The following is a 15,281-nucleotide window of genomic DNA, read 5'->3' on the forward strand; positions in this document are numbered from 1 at the left end:
TATTTTTTTGTCCATCAATTCTCTCTTTTTCTTTATATCGTCCCTTTTCACTAGTTCCTTTTCTATACATATTATCTCCCTTTCCAGCTGCTCTATTTCCCGATGGTAATCCTTTTTCATCTTAGTTACATAACTTATTATCTGTCCTCTAATGTAAGCTTTCATTGCGTCCCATAGTATAAATTTATCTTTCGCCGATTATGTGTTTATTTCAAAATATGTTTTAATTTGGCATTCAATAAACTCTCTAAATTCCTGCCTTTTAAGTAGCATGAAATTTAACCTCCATCTATATGGTTTTGGTGGGTTTGTCCTCCAGTTCTATTGCTAATAACAGGGGTGAATGACCTGAAAATATTCTAGCTTTATACTCAGTTTTCCTAACTCTCCCTTGAATATGGGCCGACAACAAAAACATATCAATCCTTGAGTAAGTTTTGTGCCTATTCAAATAATATGAGTATTCCTTCTCCTTTGGGTGCTGTCTCCTCCATATATCCATAAGTTTCATTTCCTGCATTGATTTAACCATAAATTTGGCTTCTTTATTCTTTTTGCTTGTCTTTTGGTCAGTTTTATCCAACAATGGGTCCAAATTAAGGTTAAAATCTCCTCCTATCAATTTATTCCCTTGCGTATCTACAATCTTCAAAAAAATATCCTGAGTAAACTTTTGATCCTCCTCATTAGGTGCATATATATTGAACAAATTCCAAAATTCTGAGTATATCTGACACTTTATCATTCCATACCTCCCTGCTGGATCTATTATTTCCTCCTCTATCTTGATTGGAACATTTTTGTTAACTAATATGGCTACACCTCTAGCTTTTGAATTATAGGATTCTACCCAGTCTTTCTTTAATTTGTTATGTTCCACTTCCGTTAGATGCATTTGATGTTCATTGTTTCAGCTTCCCTGTGTCTAACCGCAGGTTCAATTAACATCCGTTTCCACAGATGCTGCCTGATCTGAGTGTTTTGAGAGTTTGCTGTTACCAAGTTCCTGTTTTGATTTTCAATATCACTCCAGACAAGGACTGATTAGACTAGGAACTTTGTTTCAAGTTCAAGTTTGGTTATTATCATCTGACTGTACATATACAACCAGACGAAAGAGTGTTTCTCCAGACCAAGGGGCACACACAGACAAACATAATGCACAGCACATAATAATCACAAAATATAATTCAAAATGAATATCAAGAAACATTTTGGAATTTACCTTTTTAATTTAAAAGAGGCCCAAAGTTACAGAATAGCGTTCATTGATCTCCCAGCCTGCGGGAAGAAGCTCGTTCTCAACCTGACAACCCTGATTTTGATGCTCCTGTACGTTCTTGCTTATGATGGTGGGTCAAAGATCCAACGTCGTGTAGGTGTCCTGTACGGATAATTCCTTCAGCCCAATTTAAGCAATAGAGAGAAGAGAGACTCCAGTGATCTTCTTGGCTGTTTCGTTGATACTCTCTATTGCTTTCTAGTCTAATACTTACCAGCTACCAAACCACTCAATGATGCAGCCAGATAGGATACTGTCAATTGTGCTCCTGTACAATATTATCAAGATGGAGGCTGGGAGCCTTTCCCTCCCTCCTCTTTGGAAACTGTCGGCTCTGCTGTACCTTCCTGAATAATGAGCGGGTGTTGTGTCCAGGATAGGTCCATCTCCAAAACCAGGTGCCATATTTCTGTGAAAATGCTGCGGATTTTGTTGAGAGAGAAACAGAGCTAATGTTTCAGTGATGGCCTTTCATCCATCATTTTGCTATTTGGATTACAACCTGAACCTGCCAGTTCACATCCTCGGCAATCCTTTCAGCCCCGAATCAAGCTTCCAAACTTATACTCTAACATTAACAAGGCCTTACCTCTGCCCCTGCTCTCTTTTCCAATGCCTATCATGGTCTGGTCTTGTACAAAGAGATGACTGGATTGGCACCAACATCACAAACTGCACGTGTACAACAAAGTGCATGGAATGGGACAACATTGTGGATGACACGGTTAGTGTAGTGGTTGGTGCAGCACTACTGCAATGCCAGCAACCCAATTTGTCCTCCCCTTGACCATGTGGATTTCCTCCAGGTGCTCCGGCTTCCTCCACGGTCTAAAGATGTACGGAGTGAGAAGATTAATTGGTCACATGGGCGTATGTGGGTGGCATGGGCTCATGGGCTGGAAGGGCTTGTTTTTGTAAAATAAATCAAACCCCCTTATAGCCCAGTCTTGTCCAGAGTGTAACTCAACCTGACACAGCCTATGCATTGTCCTGCAGTGTGAAGTGACTCCTGTGAGTAATCATTAAATTTAAATTTTAAATGTAGACATACAGCACGGTAACAGGCCATTTAGGCTCATGGGTCCATGCCACCCAAGTTACATTTCAAGTGGTGGGAGGAAACCGGAGCCCCCTGGGAAAACCCATGCAGACATGGGGTGAACTCCCTACAGACAGTGTGGGATTTGAACCCACGTCCTGATTGCTGGCACTGTAAAGGCGCTGCTCTAACCACTACGCCAACCGTGCCACCCATTGTTGACACTGAGTTAACCCTCAGATGGCCTTTTGCTGGATCACTAATGAAAGATTTAGTCTGAGCTTCTACATCAGCTTATAGACAATGTTGCCATGGCAATTTTCTGAAAGGTTTTTAGAAAACAGTAAGGAATTCATCTATTGACACTTGTCGACCTGGAATCCCCTCAATGGCTCCGTTCGTCTTCTGGGAAAGAGGCACAAAATAATTGGAATGTTCCTGCATTTCTCTGATCCTTGGTGATGGTGAAGCTCTAATTGCTGTGGAGAAGAATATTGTGTGAAATTGAGATCCACCTTTGTGGACACACAAGCCACAGCTGAATCTCTTCAAGCATTCTTTGAACTCCCATCAAAAAGTTCATCTTGCATCCTAATATACACCAAACGAGATTCACATTATCACTCTGCATTCGTTGCTGAGGATATTAAGAATGATTTTTCTTCATGCTGTTAGGGAAGATATTTTTTTATTGATGCCGTGTGCTCAGATGGCCTTTTGCTGGATCACTAATGAAAGATTTAGTCTGAGCTCCTACATCTGCTTATAGACACTGTTGCCATGGTGACTTTCTGAAAGGTTTTTGTAAAACAATAAGGAATTCAATGCAGGCAGCAATCAAGCCTTGAACATAAGCAATTTTTTTGTTTGAGGAGCTCAATGTTGTTTACCAACGGAAGAAAGGGGAATGACCTGACAGGCACAGAAACAGGCCATCACCTAGGCCATTGATGCTTGGATGTGAGTTGGATCACAATTTAGCAAGAATGGAAGGGCTCCCTCGTCTTCAATACCTGACTATAGAGTCATACGGTAAGGCCCATCAAATCCATGCTAACCACCATTTTACACTGCTGCACACTCCATTTTATTTTCTCCATGGTCCCATCAACTTTCCCCACCCCTCAACCACTCAAGCACACACCAGAGGCACTTAATACGACCACAGTCCTGGAATATCCCTGCAGGTCTTTGGGATGTGGGACGATGTAGACATTTTGGAGAGGGTGCAGAGAAGATTTACCAGGATGTTGCCTGGATTGGAGAACATGTCTTATGAAACAAGGTTGACAGAGCTAGGGCTTTTCTCTTTGGGGTGATGGAGGCTGAAAGGTGACTTAATCGAGGTATATAGATTATGAGGGGCATCGATAGGGTGGATAGCCAACATCTTTTTTCCTGGACAACCTTAGCAAATATTAAGGTTACAGAGGATATCTATTTAAGGTGAGTGGAGGAAAGTTTAGGGCGATGTCGGGGATAAGATTTTTACACAGTGAGTGGTGGGTGTCTGGAATGCATTGCTGGGGATGGTGGTGGAGGCTGGTACAATAGGGACATTTAAAAGACTCGGATAAGCATATGAAAGTTAAAAGAGGATTATGGGCATGAGGTAGGGAAGGTTAGAATGTTGTAGAGCATGTTTCCATAGGCTGGCACAACGTCATTAGATAAAGGGCCTGTACTGTGCAATAATATTTGATGTTCTATGAAATGAAAGCAGCCAGGGGAAATTCTACACAGGCAGCCCTGGAGATCAGATCTGAACCTGGGTCACTGGTGGCCTGAAGCAGCAGATCATCTTGCTGCTCCACTGTAATGACTTAGAAATCAGGGCTGGAAGGAGACAGAAAGGGTTGCAAGGAAAAGGAAGATTAACCAAAGGCAGATTGCTGGAGCTTCCTGCTCTGCTCGCTGTACACCTATGACTGTGTGGCTCAGTACAACAACGACACCATCTACAATACCACGGTTGTTTAAAAAGGAGCAATGTGTCAGCATTCAGGAGGGAGACTGAAAACTTGGCTGAATGGTGCACAAACAACCTCACTCTCAATTTTACCAACACTAAGGAGCTGATTTATGGCATTTAGGAAGAGAAAATTTGAAAATCCTGGCAGTTACTATCTCAGAGGACCTTTCCTGGACCCAACACACAAATATCATTGTGAAGAAGGCAGTGAAAACTTTGGCAAGCTTTGACAGAAGTGTAGTGGAAAGTGCGCTGACAGGCTGCATCACGGCCTAGCGTGGGGACAGCCCTGCAAAAGTAGTGGACACATCCCAGTGCATCACAGGAAAAACTTTCCTGACCATTGAGAAAATCTACGTGGAACAATGTTGTTGGAGAGCAGCAGCAATCATCAAGGATCAACATCACCCAAGCCACGCTCTGTTCTTGCTACTGCCATCAGGAAAGAGGTATTGGTGCCACAAGACTTGCCCCACAGGACCTTAAATGTGGCAAAAAAGATTACAATCACCCCCCCCCTCCCCCCCCCAATCACTGTGGATTTACTAGGTTCGTTGTTTATAAAGAATCACAAAACCCATAACTGATCTCTCAAAGCCCTTCATCCTGATAGACCCAAGTGCCACTGGGCTGATCATCTTTGAGGCAGGTCACCTTGCTCTTGGACACTGAAATGATAGATATCCTTTTGAAGCCTATGGTAGGAACAATCTGTCCAGATTGAATAAGCACCTCCTTAAACATAGTGTGTACGTTTTGGAGAGAAAAAATTCACCTCAAAAGCTATCTCCATGAAATTGGTGTTGAGGGGAAGATGTGAAGATATGGTCCACTGTTTGACTGAAAAGACCAGGTAGAGGATGGCTTAATTGGGCTTTAAGTGGCTGTCTAGCTAATGTCCCTTTCAGATCTAGTTTGAAGCTAAGAATGCCCTTCAATCAAAGTGATTTTGGTGAAAGCTGAATGGAGAATTGGTAAGGAGCATATTAAATAGTGCTGCAGTCCAGCAGAGAAGAGTAGATGAGACTTGGGGTAGATCAGTCATAGGTAGGGGTAGTCGAAAGGAGCTGAGTGGCCCTATTCCTCCTATTATATTAATGTGATATCTGAAGATTTTAGGTGTAGAGTTTATGTGAGCTTGGTCCTGGGACACTTTTGGAAATTTTCTGCGTTGGAGTGTCAGTTAGATGGCACTAGCACGATGGTACTGAGTCTAGTATCTTTGTTCATCACTGATTACAAACAGAAGCAGGCCACTTGACCCATCAAGCTACTCTGCCACTAAAGGCTGATCTGGCTGCTGTGCATTCAGCACCATCTGACCTTTAATTCCCAATTTTTTACCAATCTTATCTATATGAGCCTTAAATACATTCTATGAAATAGCCTCTACTACTTTCTTGGGTAGAGAATTTCACAGGTTTGGGAGAAACAGTTCTTCCTCATCTGTCTTAAGTATCTCCTCCCTCAAATCTTGAGGCTGTCTTTTTAGTTCCAGTCTTAACTGTCAGTGGAAACACTCTCTTTGCCGCTATCTTATCTCTTCTTTTCCCAGTGCTCCAGATGTGGCCTCACTAGTACCCAGTGCTCCAGATGTGGCCTCACTAGTACCCAGTGCTCCAGATGTGGCCTCACTAGTGCCCAGTGCTCCAGATGTGGCCTCACTAGTACCCAGTGCAGTTGCAGCAGGATCTCCATGCTTTTAAATTCAATCTATCTAGTAATAAAGGCTAACGTTCCATTTCCTTTCTTGATTACCTCCTGCATCTGCAAACTACTTTTTTTAAATTTATGCACAAGCTCTCCCAGTTCTCTCTCTTCACAACAGCATGCTGCATTTTCACCCTTTAAAGAATAGTCTGATTTACTCTCCTTCCTTCCAAAATAGATGATTTGACATCTACCAACGTGTGAGGTGTCCTGTATCTGCATCAACTTGTGCTCAAATCCTAAAAGACACATCAGAAGGAAAAATAAAGGTAATGAAGATTCCAGGAGTGTATCATAGGTTTATGTTTGGGACCGATCTCCCACCTAATGGGAACACTGCCCGTTGATTCCATGAATTTGAATGGGCAGTCTGTAGTCTGTCAGTGCAAAGCGTATCAGGGCAGGATGGCAACAAGTAACCACTGCAGATTCTCCTCTGAGTAATTGCACTGTCAACAGAACTCCTGCAGAGACTAGCCATCCCTTTGACAATGTCTCAGTATTTAGTCTGACTACATTAATAAATCCACAAATCAAGGCTTAGCAACACAGGAACTGATCAGGCTGTTTTCTGAAGGCCCTTTGAAATCTTGTGCTTCTCAACAGGACCAAGGCAGAACCAACTTGTCGCAAAATAATTTCAGATTTTAAGTTTGAAAACGATGTGAAGGTTGGAGATGTTGTGCATAGTGTAGAAGTTTGTCAAAAGTTACAAGATAACGACAGACTTGGGTGAAGAAGTGGCTGGTGCAGTTCAGTCTGGGTAAGTGTGAAGTGATGCATTTTGGAGGGTTGAACTTGAAGGTGAAGTACATGGTTAAAGGAAGGATTCTTAACGTTGTGGAGGAACATTGAGACCTTGGAATCCAAATCCATAGATCTCTCTATGTTGATAGGGTAATTAAGAAGGCTTATGGTGGGCTGGCCTTCATTAGCTGGGAGATTGACCAAGAGATGTGAGGTAATGTTGCACCTCTATAATTATAAACTCTGGTTAGACCACACTTGGAATATTGTGTTCACCTCTGGTCATCTCATTACATGAAGCATTTGGAAGCTGTGGAGAGGGTGCGAAGGAAATTTACCAGGATGTTGCCTAGATTGGAAAATGTGTCTTCTGAGGCAAAAATTAGGGATTTCTCTTTGGAGTGAAGAAGGATGGAGAAGTGACAATAGAGATCTATAAGATTGCGAGAATCTTAAGTAGAGTGGATAGCAGTACCCTTTTTCCAGGGCAACAGTAAAAAATATCACAGGACATCTGTTTAAGGTTGGGAGAGGAATGTTTGGGGAGTCAAGTGAAAGGTTTTTACTCAGAGATTAGTGGGTGCCTGGAATGTATTGCCAGGGGTGGTGGTGGAGGCTGGTAAAATAGGGAAATTTAAAAGATTCGTAGACAGACACGTGGATGCAAGAAAAATAGGTTATGGGTGTGAGGTAGGGAAGATTTAGCTTGTTGAATAGGTTAAAATAGGTCAGTACAACATCATATTCTCCACCTAAACCTAGCCTCTGCATCCTAAATTCCTGCCCAATCCCAGAACCATGACAGAGAACAGAGCAACAAATGAGGGCATAGTCACTACAAACATGGTCTAAATGAGTCCATGAATCTGCAGAGGAGGTAGGAGACCAGAAAACCATGCAAGACTGTTAAATATGCAGATCAGAATCAGCTAAAAGTAGCTGAGAAACGAGAGAGAAGTGATTGCCTTCTTTAAAAAATTGTGCAATTTGCTCCAGCTTTCCTGCTTGTTACAGACAAAACTCCAAAGTGTTAATAGCACTGAAAGAGAGATTATGGTCACAATATGCATTTCTTCGCAGCAAAGATGTGGTGTGTTCCCACATGATAGATAGCTGGTACATTTGAGGAGTGAGATGTTCCTGCCACTGTATTGATGTGTGTTACCTCGAGTGCAGTTAGCACCCAATGGAAGTATGCAGGAAGATCCAGGCATGTTTTGATACCAGCGCTGGCAAATTAGAACTCAGCTCTTGAGCTAAAGCCTCCCTTAACCTTAAAAATTCATCACAAATTAGCAACATAAGGAGACCCCAACCAGTGTGACTTCAATAGCTCAATCACACACCTGTTTTGTTCTTCTCATTAAACTCTCTTTGAATTTGCGATTATTCTTATCCCTCCTGCCCAATACCAATTTCATTCCTTCCTCTTCACCTGCCATCTGTTGAAGGGTCTTCGACCTAAAGCATTAACTCTGCTTCCCTTTCCACAGCTGCTGCCTGACCTGCTAAGTGTTTTGAGTCTTTATTTCAGGTTTCCAGTATCTGCATTTCTTGTGCGTTTCTCATCAATCTGTGTTCATTGACCTGTGTTGGTTCCTGCTTGTGCAATGCATCAATTTCAAAATCTTTGTTTGCAAAGTCCCCTAGGGCCTTTCCGCAATCTCTCCGTTACCATCTCCAAGGCCCCCACCATCATCTTCTGAGAGCCACACCCATTCTGGAGCTGTCGCAGACATTTTTGTAGCTGTAGGAGCAGATCAGCGGTATTCTCGGAGTTTCTTGGCTGCAGGTGGAAGGATGTCCTGGCCCAGTACGTTATCAGCCCTGTGCAGAACATTGATGTTTGTCTTGGAAGGCAATTGAAGCAGAGGTTTTGAATGTTTTTAAGATAGTGACAGATTCTTGATAGCCAGGAGGTGAAAAGTGGAAGTGTTAGAGAGTGTGCAGAGGAGATTTACCTTAGATATTGCTCAGATTGGTTGAACGAGCTTGGAGCCATGGAGGAGGAGAGGCAGCTGTGTATAAGATCATGAGGAACATTGCTAGGGTGGACAGCCAAGCATTTTTTTTCCCAGGGTAGCAACACCAGAGGATATCTGTTTAAGGTGAGTGGAGGAAAGTTTAGGAGAGATATCAGTGATGTTTTTTACATACAGAGTGGTGGGTGCCTGAAATGCATTGTTGGGGATGGTGTTGGAAAATGGTACAATACAGACATTCACAAGCCCCCTAACATTGGTGGTGGATGAAAATATACTGGCAGCAGGTACAGAGGAATGAACAGTTAAATAGTCTAAGGACATCTTTTTACCAGTGAGAAGACCAGTTAAGAGTCTAATAACAGTGGGAAAGAAACTGTCCTTAAATATGGAAAACATATTTTTAATATTTGTGTTTTTAAATTCACGTGAGGGAGCACAGCAGTTAGTAGTGGCTTCAGAAAGTGGCCTCATGAGCAGGCGGCAGCGTGAGGTCCAGTTAACTGGGCATCCTACACCCTGACGACACTCATCTTTCCATCCTTGCTCCCCTTCCAAATCTCAGGAGCGTTGAGCCTGCCTCTCTGCCTCTCATCACAAGCTTAGCTTGAGTCCATTCTAACAATGTAAGCATGGAATCTGGGCAAAATCATTGCTCTAAATAAAGAGTCACAATGAGGGCACAAGTTCTCCTTTCCCACCAATCCCCAACCATTCCCCTCCTTCTTTGGTTCATTCCTCTTCCATCCCTATTTCTCCCTTTAGATTCTTCCCTTGGAACCAGAGAACACTATAGCTCATCAACAGGCCCTTCAGCCCATCTAGTCTGTGCTCAACTATTATTCTGCCTAATCCCATTGATCTTTACCCAGACCATAGCCCTCCATACCCCTCCCATCCATGGAGCCATCCAACTGTTTCTTAAACCATTTGAGAAAATTACATGTAGCTTAAGGAATAGATACCATATATTTTGGAAAATATGGCACCAATATTTGCAGAATGTTGGAATGAATGTTTAATCATTTCTCTGGTAACCTCCATGCTTGGTGACCTCTTTTATTTGATGGTAAATATGTTTTCTGGAAAAGGTCTCTCTGGACAATCTCCGATTTTTCTTTTTACATCTTGTATCTTTATCTTTCTTTTTTTCTTGGGGCTTTAGGGGGAGTGGAATATGTACCTCATGCATAATGGATTGGACTATTTTAAAGACTTGTATTATAAATTTTATTTGGTAGTTATAACAAATAAAATATTCAAAAAAATGTCAAAATTGAGTCTGCATTCAACATTTCTGCTCATATTCGTTACGCACTCTCACCCCTCTTTGTGTTCCCTTTAAATATTTAACCTTTCACCCTTAACCCATGTCCTCCAGTTTTTCTCCTAACCCCTTCCCCCACTTTGGTATACCACCATTGTCACCACTTAGCAGATCCCACCACTGGCTATCACCCACCCCTCCATGACTCATTTACCTCCACCTCACTCCTTTGCTTCTCCCTACCTCTAACTGATATCTGGCAATGAACTGCCTCCATCCATCACCCCTTACTTCTCCATGGTCCGCCAATGTCCTACTGCCTCCAGTCCTACCTGTCACACCCTGACCTCATTACACCAGCTTCTCTCCACCACACTCTCAATCCTGATGAATGGCTTCATCCCACAATGTCAACAATCTCTCTCTCTCTCTCTCTCTCTCTCTCCCACTGACACAGTTCCTCCAACAAATTGTGCTTTGCTTCAGATTCCAGCATCTGCAGTTTCCTGTGAGTCTTAAAGTGTTACAGTATTGAGGTTCTGTCCACTTCCATGCAAAGGAGAGAAAAATATTCAGTGGAAGGTCATAATTCTTGGTTTCCCTCTTTACAGATGCTGCCTGACATGCTGAGTGTTTCCAGCATTTTCTATTTCCTGAGTTTTTTCAGCTTTGAGATATTCTGAAGTCTGAGCTAGCAGTTGTTCCCCACCAGTCATTACCAGTCATTACCATTACTCCAAGGGCCTGTCATATGTAAACAGTGAGAAACAAGAGGAACTCAATGGGTCAGGCAGCATCCATAAGTGGAAATGGTCACTCAAATGGTCATTTGGGGTCAGGACCTTCTTTCAAGACTTGTTTGCGCAATTTTACGGGATCTGCAGTGTGCAATCATTTGCAATTCTTGCTGTTGGTTCCTCCTTTGTAGATGCCATGGGCAAGCCTCAATTCATTGTCCTTTGAGCTTTGAGAAGAGGTGATAAAGTGATGACGGCATTTATTGTCATATACTTAAGTACAATGTACAGATGTGCCAAAATTCATACCTGTTGCAACCACACAGGAATGCAAGATACACCACCAATAGTATTAATTAAATGACTACAATCTGTCGAGACAGAAGAAGACAGAATAAATACAGTAAAACTCCTGGTATCTGGCGCCTATGGAATAAGTGAATTTTCTGGTTGTTTGAGTTTGCGTATCGCATGATTGGCAAAATAGCGATGAGGTGCACCAATTTTAAACCTGTATTTTTTGCCTATTATTTTTCTCTTTTTTTCTTTTGCCAATTGATTGAGGCTGCCAGATGCTTGAATCTGTTTATCAGGGTTGAAAGGATTGGTAAATAAATATTCCCAGTTAAAGTTAGGGCAAGAAAAGAAAGGTGATGTTTCAGTCATGCAAACAGAATTTTGATTAATTATTGTATTCCTTTTGGTGCAGATATGGGCGGAACACTCCCCATATCTATGTGGGTTGCCTTTGGGTGCTTAGGTTTCCTCCTACCCTTCAAAAACATAAGGAGATTGCAGGTTAATTGGTTTATTTAAGGGGCATGGGTTTGTGGGCCAGAAAGCCCTGTCTAAATTTAAGTACAATGTTCAATGGGAGAACCTGGCAATGATACATTATGATAGAACTGAAAACATGTTTCCAGGTCAGGGATAGTAACTGGAGAGGTGGTACCCCTGCCAATGAGAAGGTATTGGTTTATTGAGGACTGTGATGAGTATAAAATAAGCCTTTGGCTATTCTCTCCTTCAAACAGGTAAATGAAGAAATTGTGTTGCTTTTTTGTGAGTCTCTTAAGTTGTCTTTTTGATTCCTTTCAGCTCCGAAGAATATCTCAGCTGTCCTGTGCCAAGGGATAGTAGGACATTGGCTAGCGCCCATGATTTCTCCACGCGGTAAGTCCTCTGCCTTAAGTAACTATGGCACCAAAAGAGGGAACTGTTGATTGGAACTCTCGAAGGTAGTCCAATGGTTTTGACAAGTTGTGCACTCCCTCAATGATCACAATGGCCACAGACACCAGGACGTGCCAGAAAATGAACAGCATTCTGGAACTGAGTAAACTATTCTAAAATATCTACAGTATATATGTTTATTTTCTATTTTATCTTTATATATATATATATATATATATATATATATATAATATATATATATATATATCTGAAGAAAACTGAGGTCCTCCATCAGCCAGCTCCCCACCATGACTACCAGCCCCCCCACATCTCCATCGGGCACACAAAACTCAAAACGGTCAACCAGTTTACCTATCTCGGCTGCACCATTTCATCAGATGCAAGGATCGACAATGAGATAGACAACAGACTCGCCAAGGCAAATAGCGCCTTTGGAAGACTACACAAAAGAGTCTGGAAAAACAACCAACTGAAAAACCTCACAAAGATAAGCGTATACAGAGCCGTTGTCATACCCACACTCCTGTTCGGCTCCGAATCATGGGTCCTCTACCGGCACCACCTACGGCTCCTAGAACGCTTCCACCAGCGTTGTCTCCGCTCCATCCTCAACATCCATTGGAGCGCTCACACCCCTAACGTCGAGGTACTCGAGATGGCAGAGGTCGACAGCATCGAGTCCACGCTGCTGAAGATCCAGCTGCGCTGGATGGGTCACGTCTCCAGAATGGAGGACCATCGCCTTCCCAAGATCGTATTATATGGCGAGCTCTCCACTGGCCACCGTGACAGAGGTGCACCAAAGAAAAGGTACAAGGACTGCCTAAAGAAATCTCTTGGTGCCTGCCACATTGACCACCGCCAGTGGGCTGATAACGCCTCAAACCGTGCATCTTGGCGCCTCACAGTTTGGCGGGCAGCAGCCTCCTTTGAAGAAGACCGCAGAGCCCACCTCACTGACAAAAGGCAAAGGAGGAAAAACCCAACACCCAACCCCAACCAACCAATTTTCCCTTGCAACCGCTGCAATCGTGTCTGCCTGTCCCGCATCGGACTGGTCAGCCACAAACGAGCCTGCAGCTGACGTGGACTTTTTACCCCCTCCATAAATCTTCGTCCGCGAAGCCAAGCCAAAGAGAAAAAAATATAATATAATATATATATAATATATATATAATATATATATATAATATATATATATATATAATATATATATAATATATATATATAAAATATATATATATAATATATATATATATATTATATATATATATATATAATATATATATAATATATATATATATATATATATATATAATATATATATATATATATAATATATATATAATATATATATATATATATATATATATAATATATATATATATATATATATATATATAATATATATATATATGTCTGTGTGTGTGTGTGTGTGTGTGTGTGTGTCTCCGCTCCATCCTCAACATCCATTGGAGCGCTTTCATCCCTAACGTCGAAGTACTCGAGATGGCAGAGGTCGACGGCATCGAGTCCACGCTGCTGAAGATCCAGCTGCGCTGGATGGGTTACGTCTCCAGAATGGAGGACCATCGCCTTCCCAAGATCGTGTTATATGGCGAGCTCTCCACTGGCCACCGTGACAGAGGTGCACCAAAGAAAAGGTACAAGGACTGCCTAAAAAAATCTCTTGGTGCCTGCCACATTGACCACCGCCAGTGGGCTGATAACGCCTCAAACCGTGCATCTTGGCGCCTCACAGTTTGGCGGGCAGCAACCTCCTTTGAAGAAGACCGCAGAGCCCACCTCACTGACAAAAGGCAAAGGAGGAAAAACCCAACACCCAACCCCAACCAACCAATTTTCCCCTGCAACCGCTGCAACCGTGTCTGCCTGTCCCGCATCGGACTTGTCAGCCACAAACGAGCCTGCAGCTGACGTGGACTTTTTACCCCCTCCATAAATCTTCGTCCGCGAAGCCAAGCCAAAGAAAATGTATATAATATATATATATGTATATGTGTGTGTGTGTATGTGTATATATATATATTACATAACATAACATAACAATTTACAGCACGGAAACAGGCCATTAGGCCCTTCTAGTCCGCACCGAACCAAACACCCCACTCTAGTCCCACCTCCCTGCACAATGCCCATAACCCTCCATCTTCTTCTCATCCATATACCTGTCCAACCTTTTCTTAAATAATACAATTGACTCCGCCGCCACTATTTCTCCCGGAAGCTCATTCCACATGGCTACCACTCTCTGAGTAAAGAAGTTCCCCCTCATGTTACCTCTAAACCTCTGCCCCTTAATTCTTAACTCATGTCCTCTTGTTTTAATCTTTCCTCCTCTTAACGGAAATAGTCTATCCACATCCACTCTGTCTATCCCTTTCATAATCTTAAATACTTCTATCAAATCCCCTCTCAACCTTCTACGCTCCAAAGAATAAAGACCTAATCTGTCCAATCTCTCCCTATACTCTAGATGCTTAAACCCAGGTAACATTCTGGTAAACCTTCTCTGCACTCTCTCTACTCTGTTTATATCCTTCCTATAATTAGGCGACCAGAACTGCACACAGAAATCCAAATTAGGCCGCACCAACGTCTTATACAATCTCAACATCACCTCCTAACTCCTATATTCCATGCAATGATTGATAAAGGCCAGCATACTAAAAGCCTTCTTCACCACCCTATTCACGTGAGTTTCTACCTTCAGGGAACGATGTACCGTTACTCCTAAATCTTTCTGCTCCTCTGTATTCCTCAATGCTCTCCCATTTACCACGTATGTCCTGTTCTGATTCTTCTTACCAAAATGAAGCACCTCACACTTATCAGCATTAAATTCCATCTGCCATTTTTCAGCCCACTTTTCTAAGCAGCCCATTCCCTCTGCAATCCTTGAAAACCTTCTTCATTATCCACTATTCCACCTATCTTAGTATCGTCTGCATATTTACTAATCCAATTCACCACCCCATCATCTAGATCATTAATGTATATAACGAACAACAATGGGCCCAATACAGATCCTTGAGGCACGCCACTGGTCACCGGCCTCCAACCTGACAGACAATTATCCACTACCACTCTCTGGCCTCTCCCTTTCAGCCAATGTTCAATCCATTTGACTATCTCAAAATTTATACCTAAAGACTGCACCTTCCTAACTAACCTTCCATGTGGTACCTTATCGAAGGCCTTACTGAAGTCCATATAGACAACATCCACTGCGCTACCCTCATCCACATTCCTAGTCACCTCTTCAAAAAATTCAATCAGATTGGTCAAACATGACCTTCTCCCACAAATCCATGTTGAGTGCTCCTGATC

At 42.4% G+C, this 15,281-nt stretch overlaps 1 protein-coding gene across 4 annotated transcripts in view; it reads left to right on the top strand.

Annotated features, from left to right (window-relative positions):
* Positions 1–15,281, top strand: part of LOC138741606 (regulating synaptic membrane exocytosis protein 3-like) — a 172,519-nt gene that overhangs the window by 72,031 nt on the left and 85,207 nt on the right. For all 4 annotated transcript variants that reach the window (XM_069895927.1, XM_069895925.1, XM_069895924.1 and 1 more), the window contains one exon: positions 11,835–11,909. In XM_069895927.1, the coding sequence (XP_069752028.1) occupies positions 11,835–11,909 (75 nt within the window). The remainder of the gene's footprint in view (positions 1–11,834; positions 11,910–15,281) is intronic.

Source organism: Narcine bancroftii, chromosome 8, assembly GCF_036971445.1.
Source record: "Narcine bancroftii isolate sNarBan1 chromosome 8, sNarBan1.hap1, whole genome shotgun sequence".
In the NCBI taxonomy this organism is placed as follows: domain Eukaryota; kingdom Metazoa; phylum Chordata; class Chondrichthyes; order Torpediniformes; family Narcinidae; genus Narcine; species Narcine bancroftii.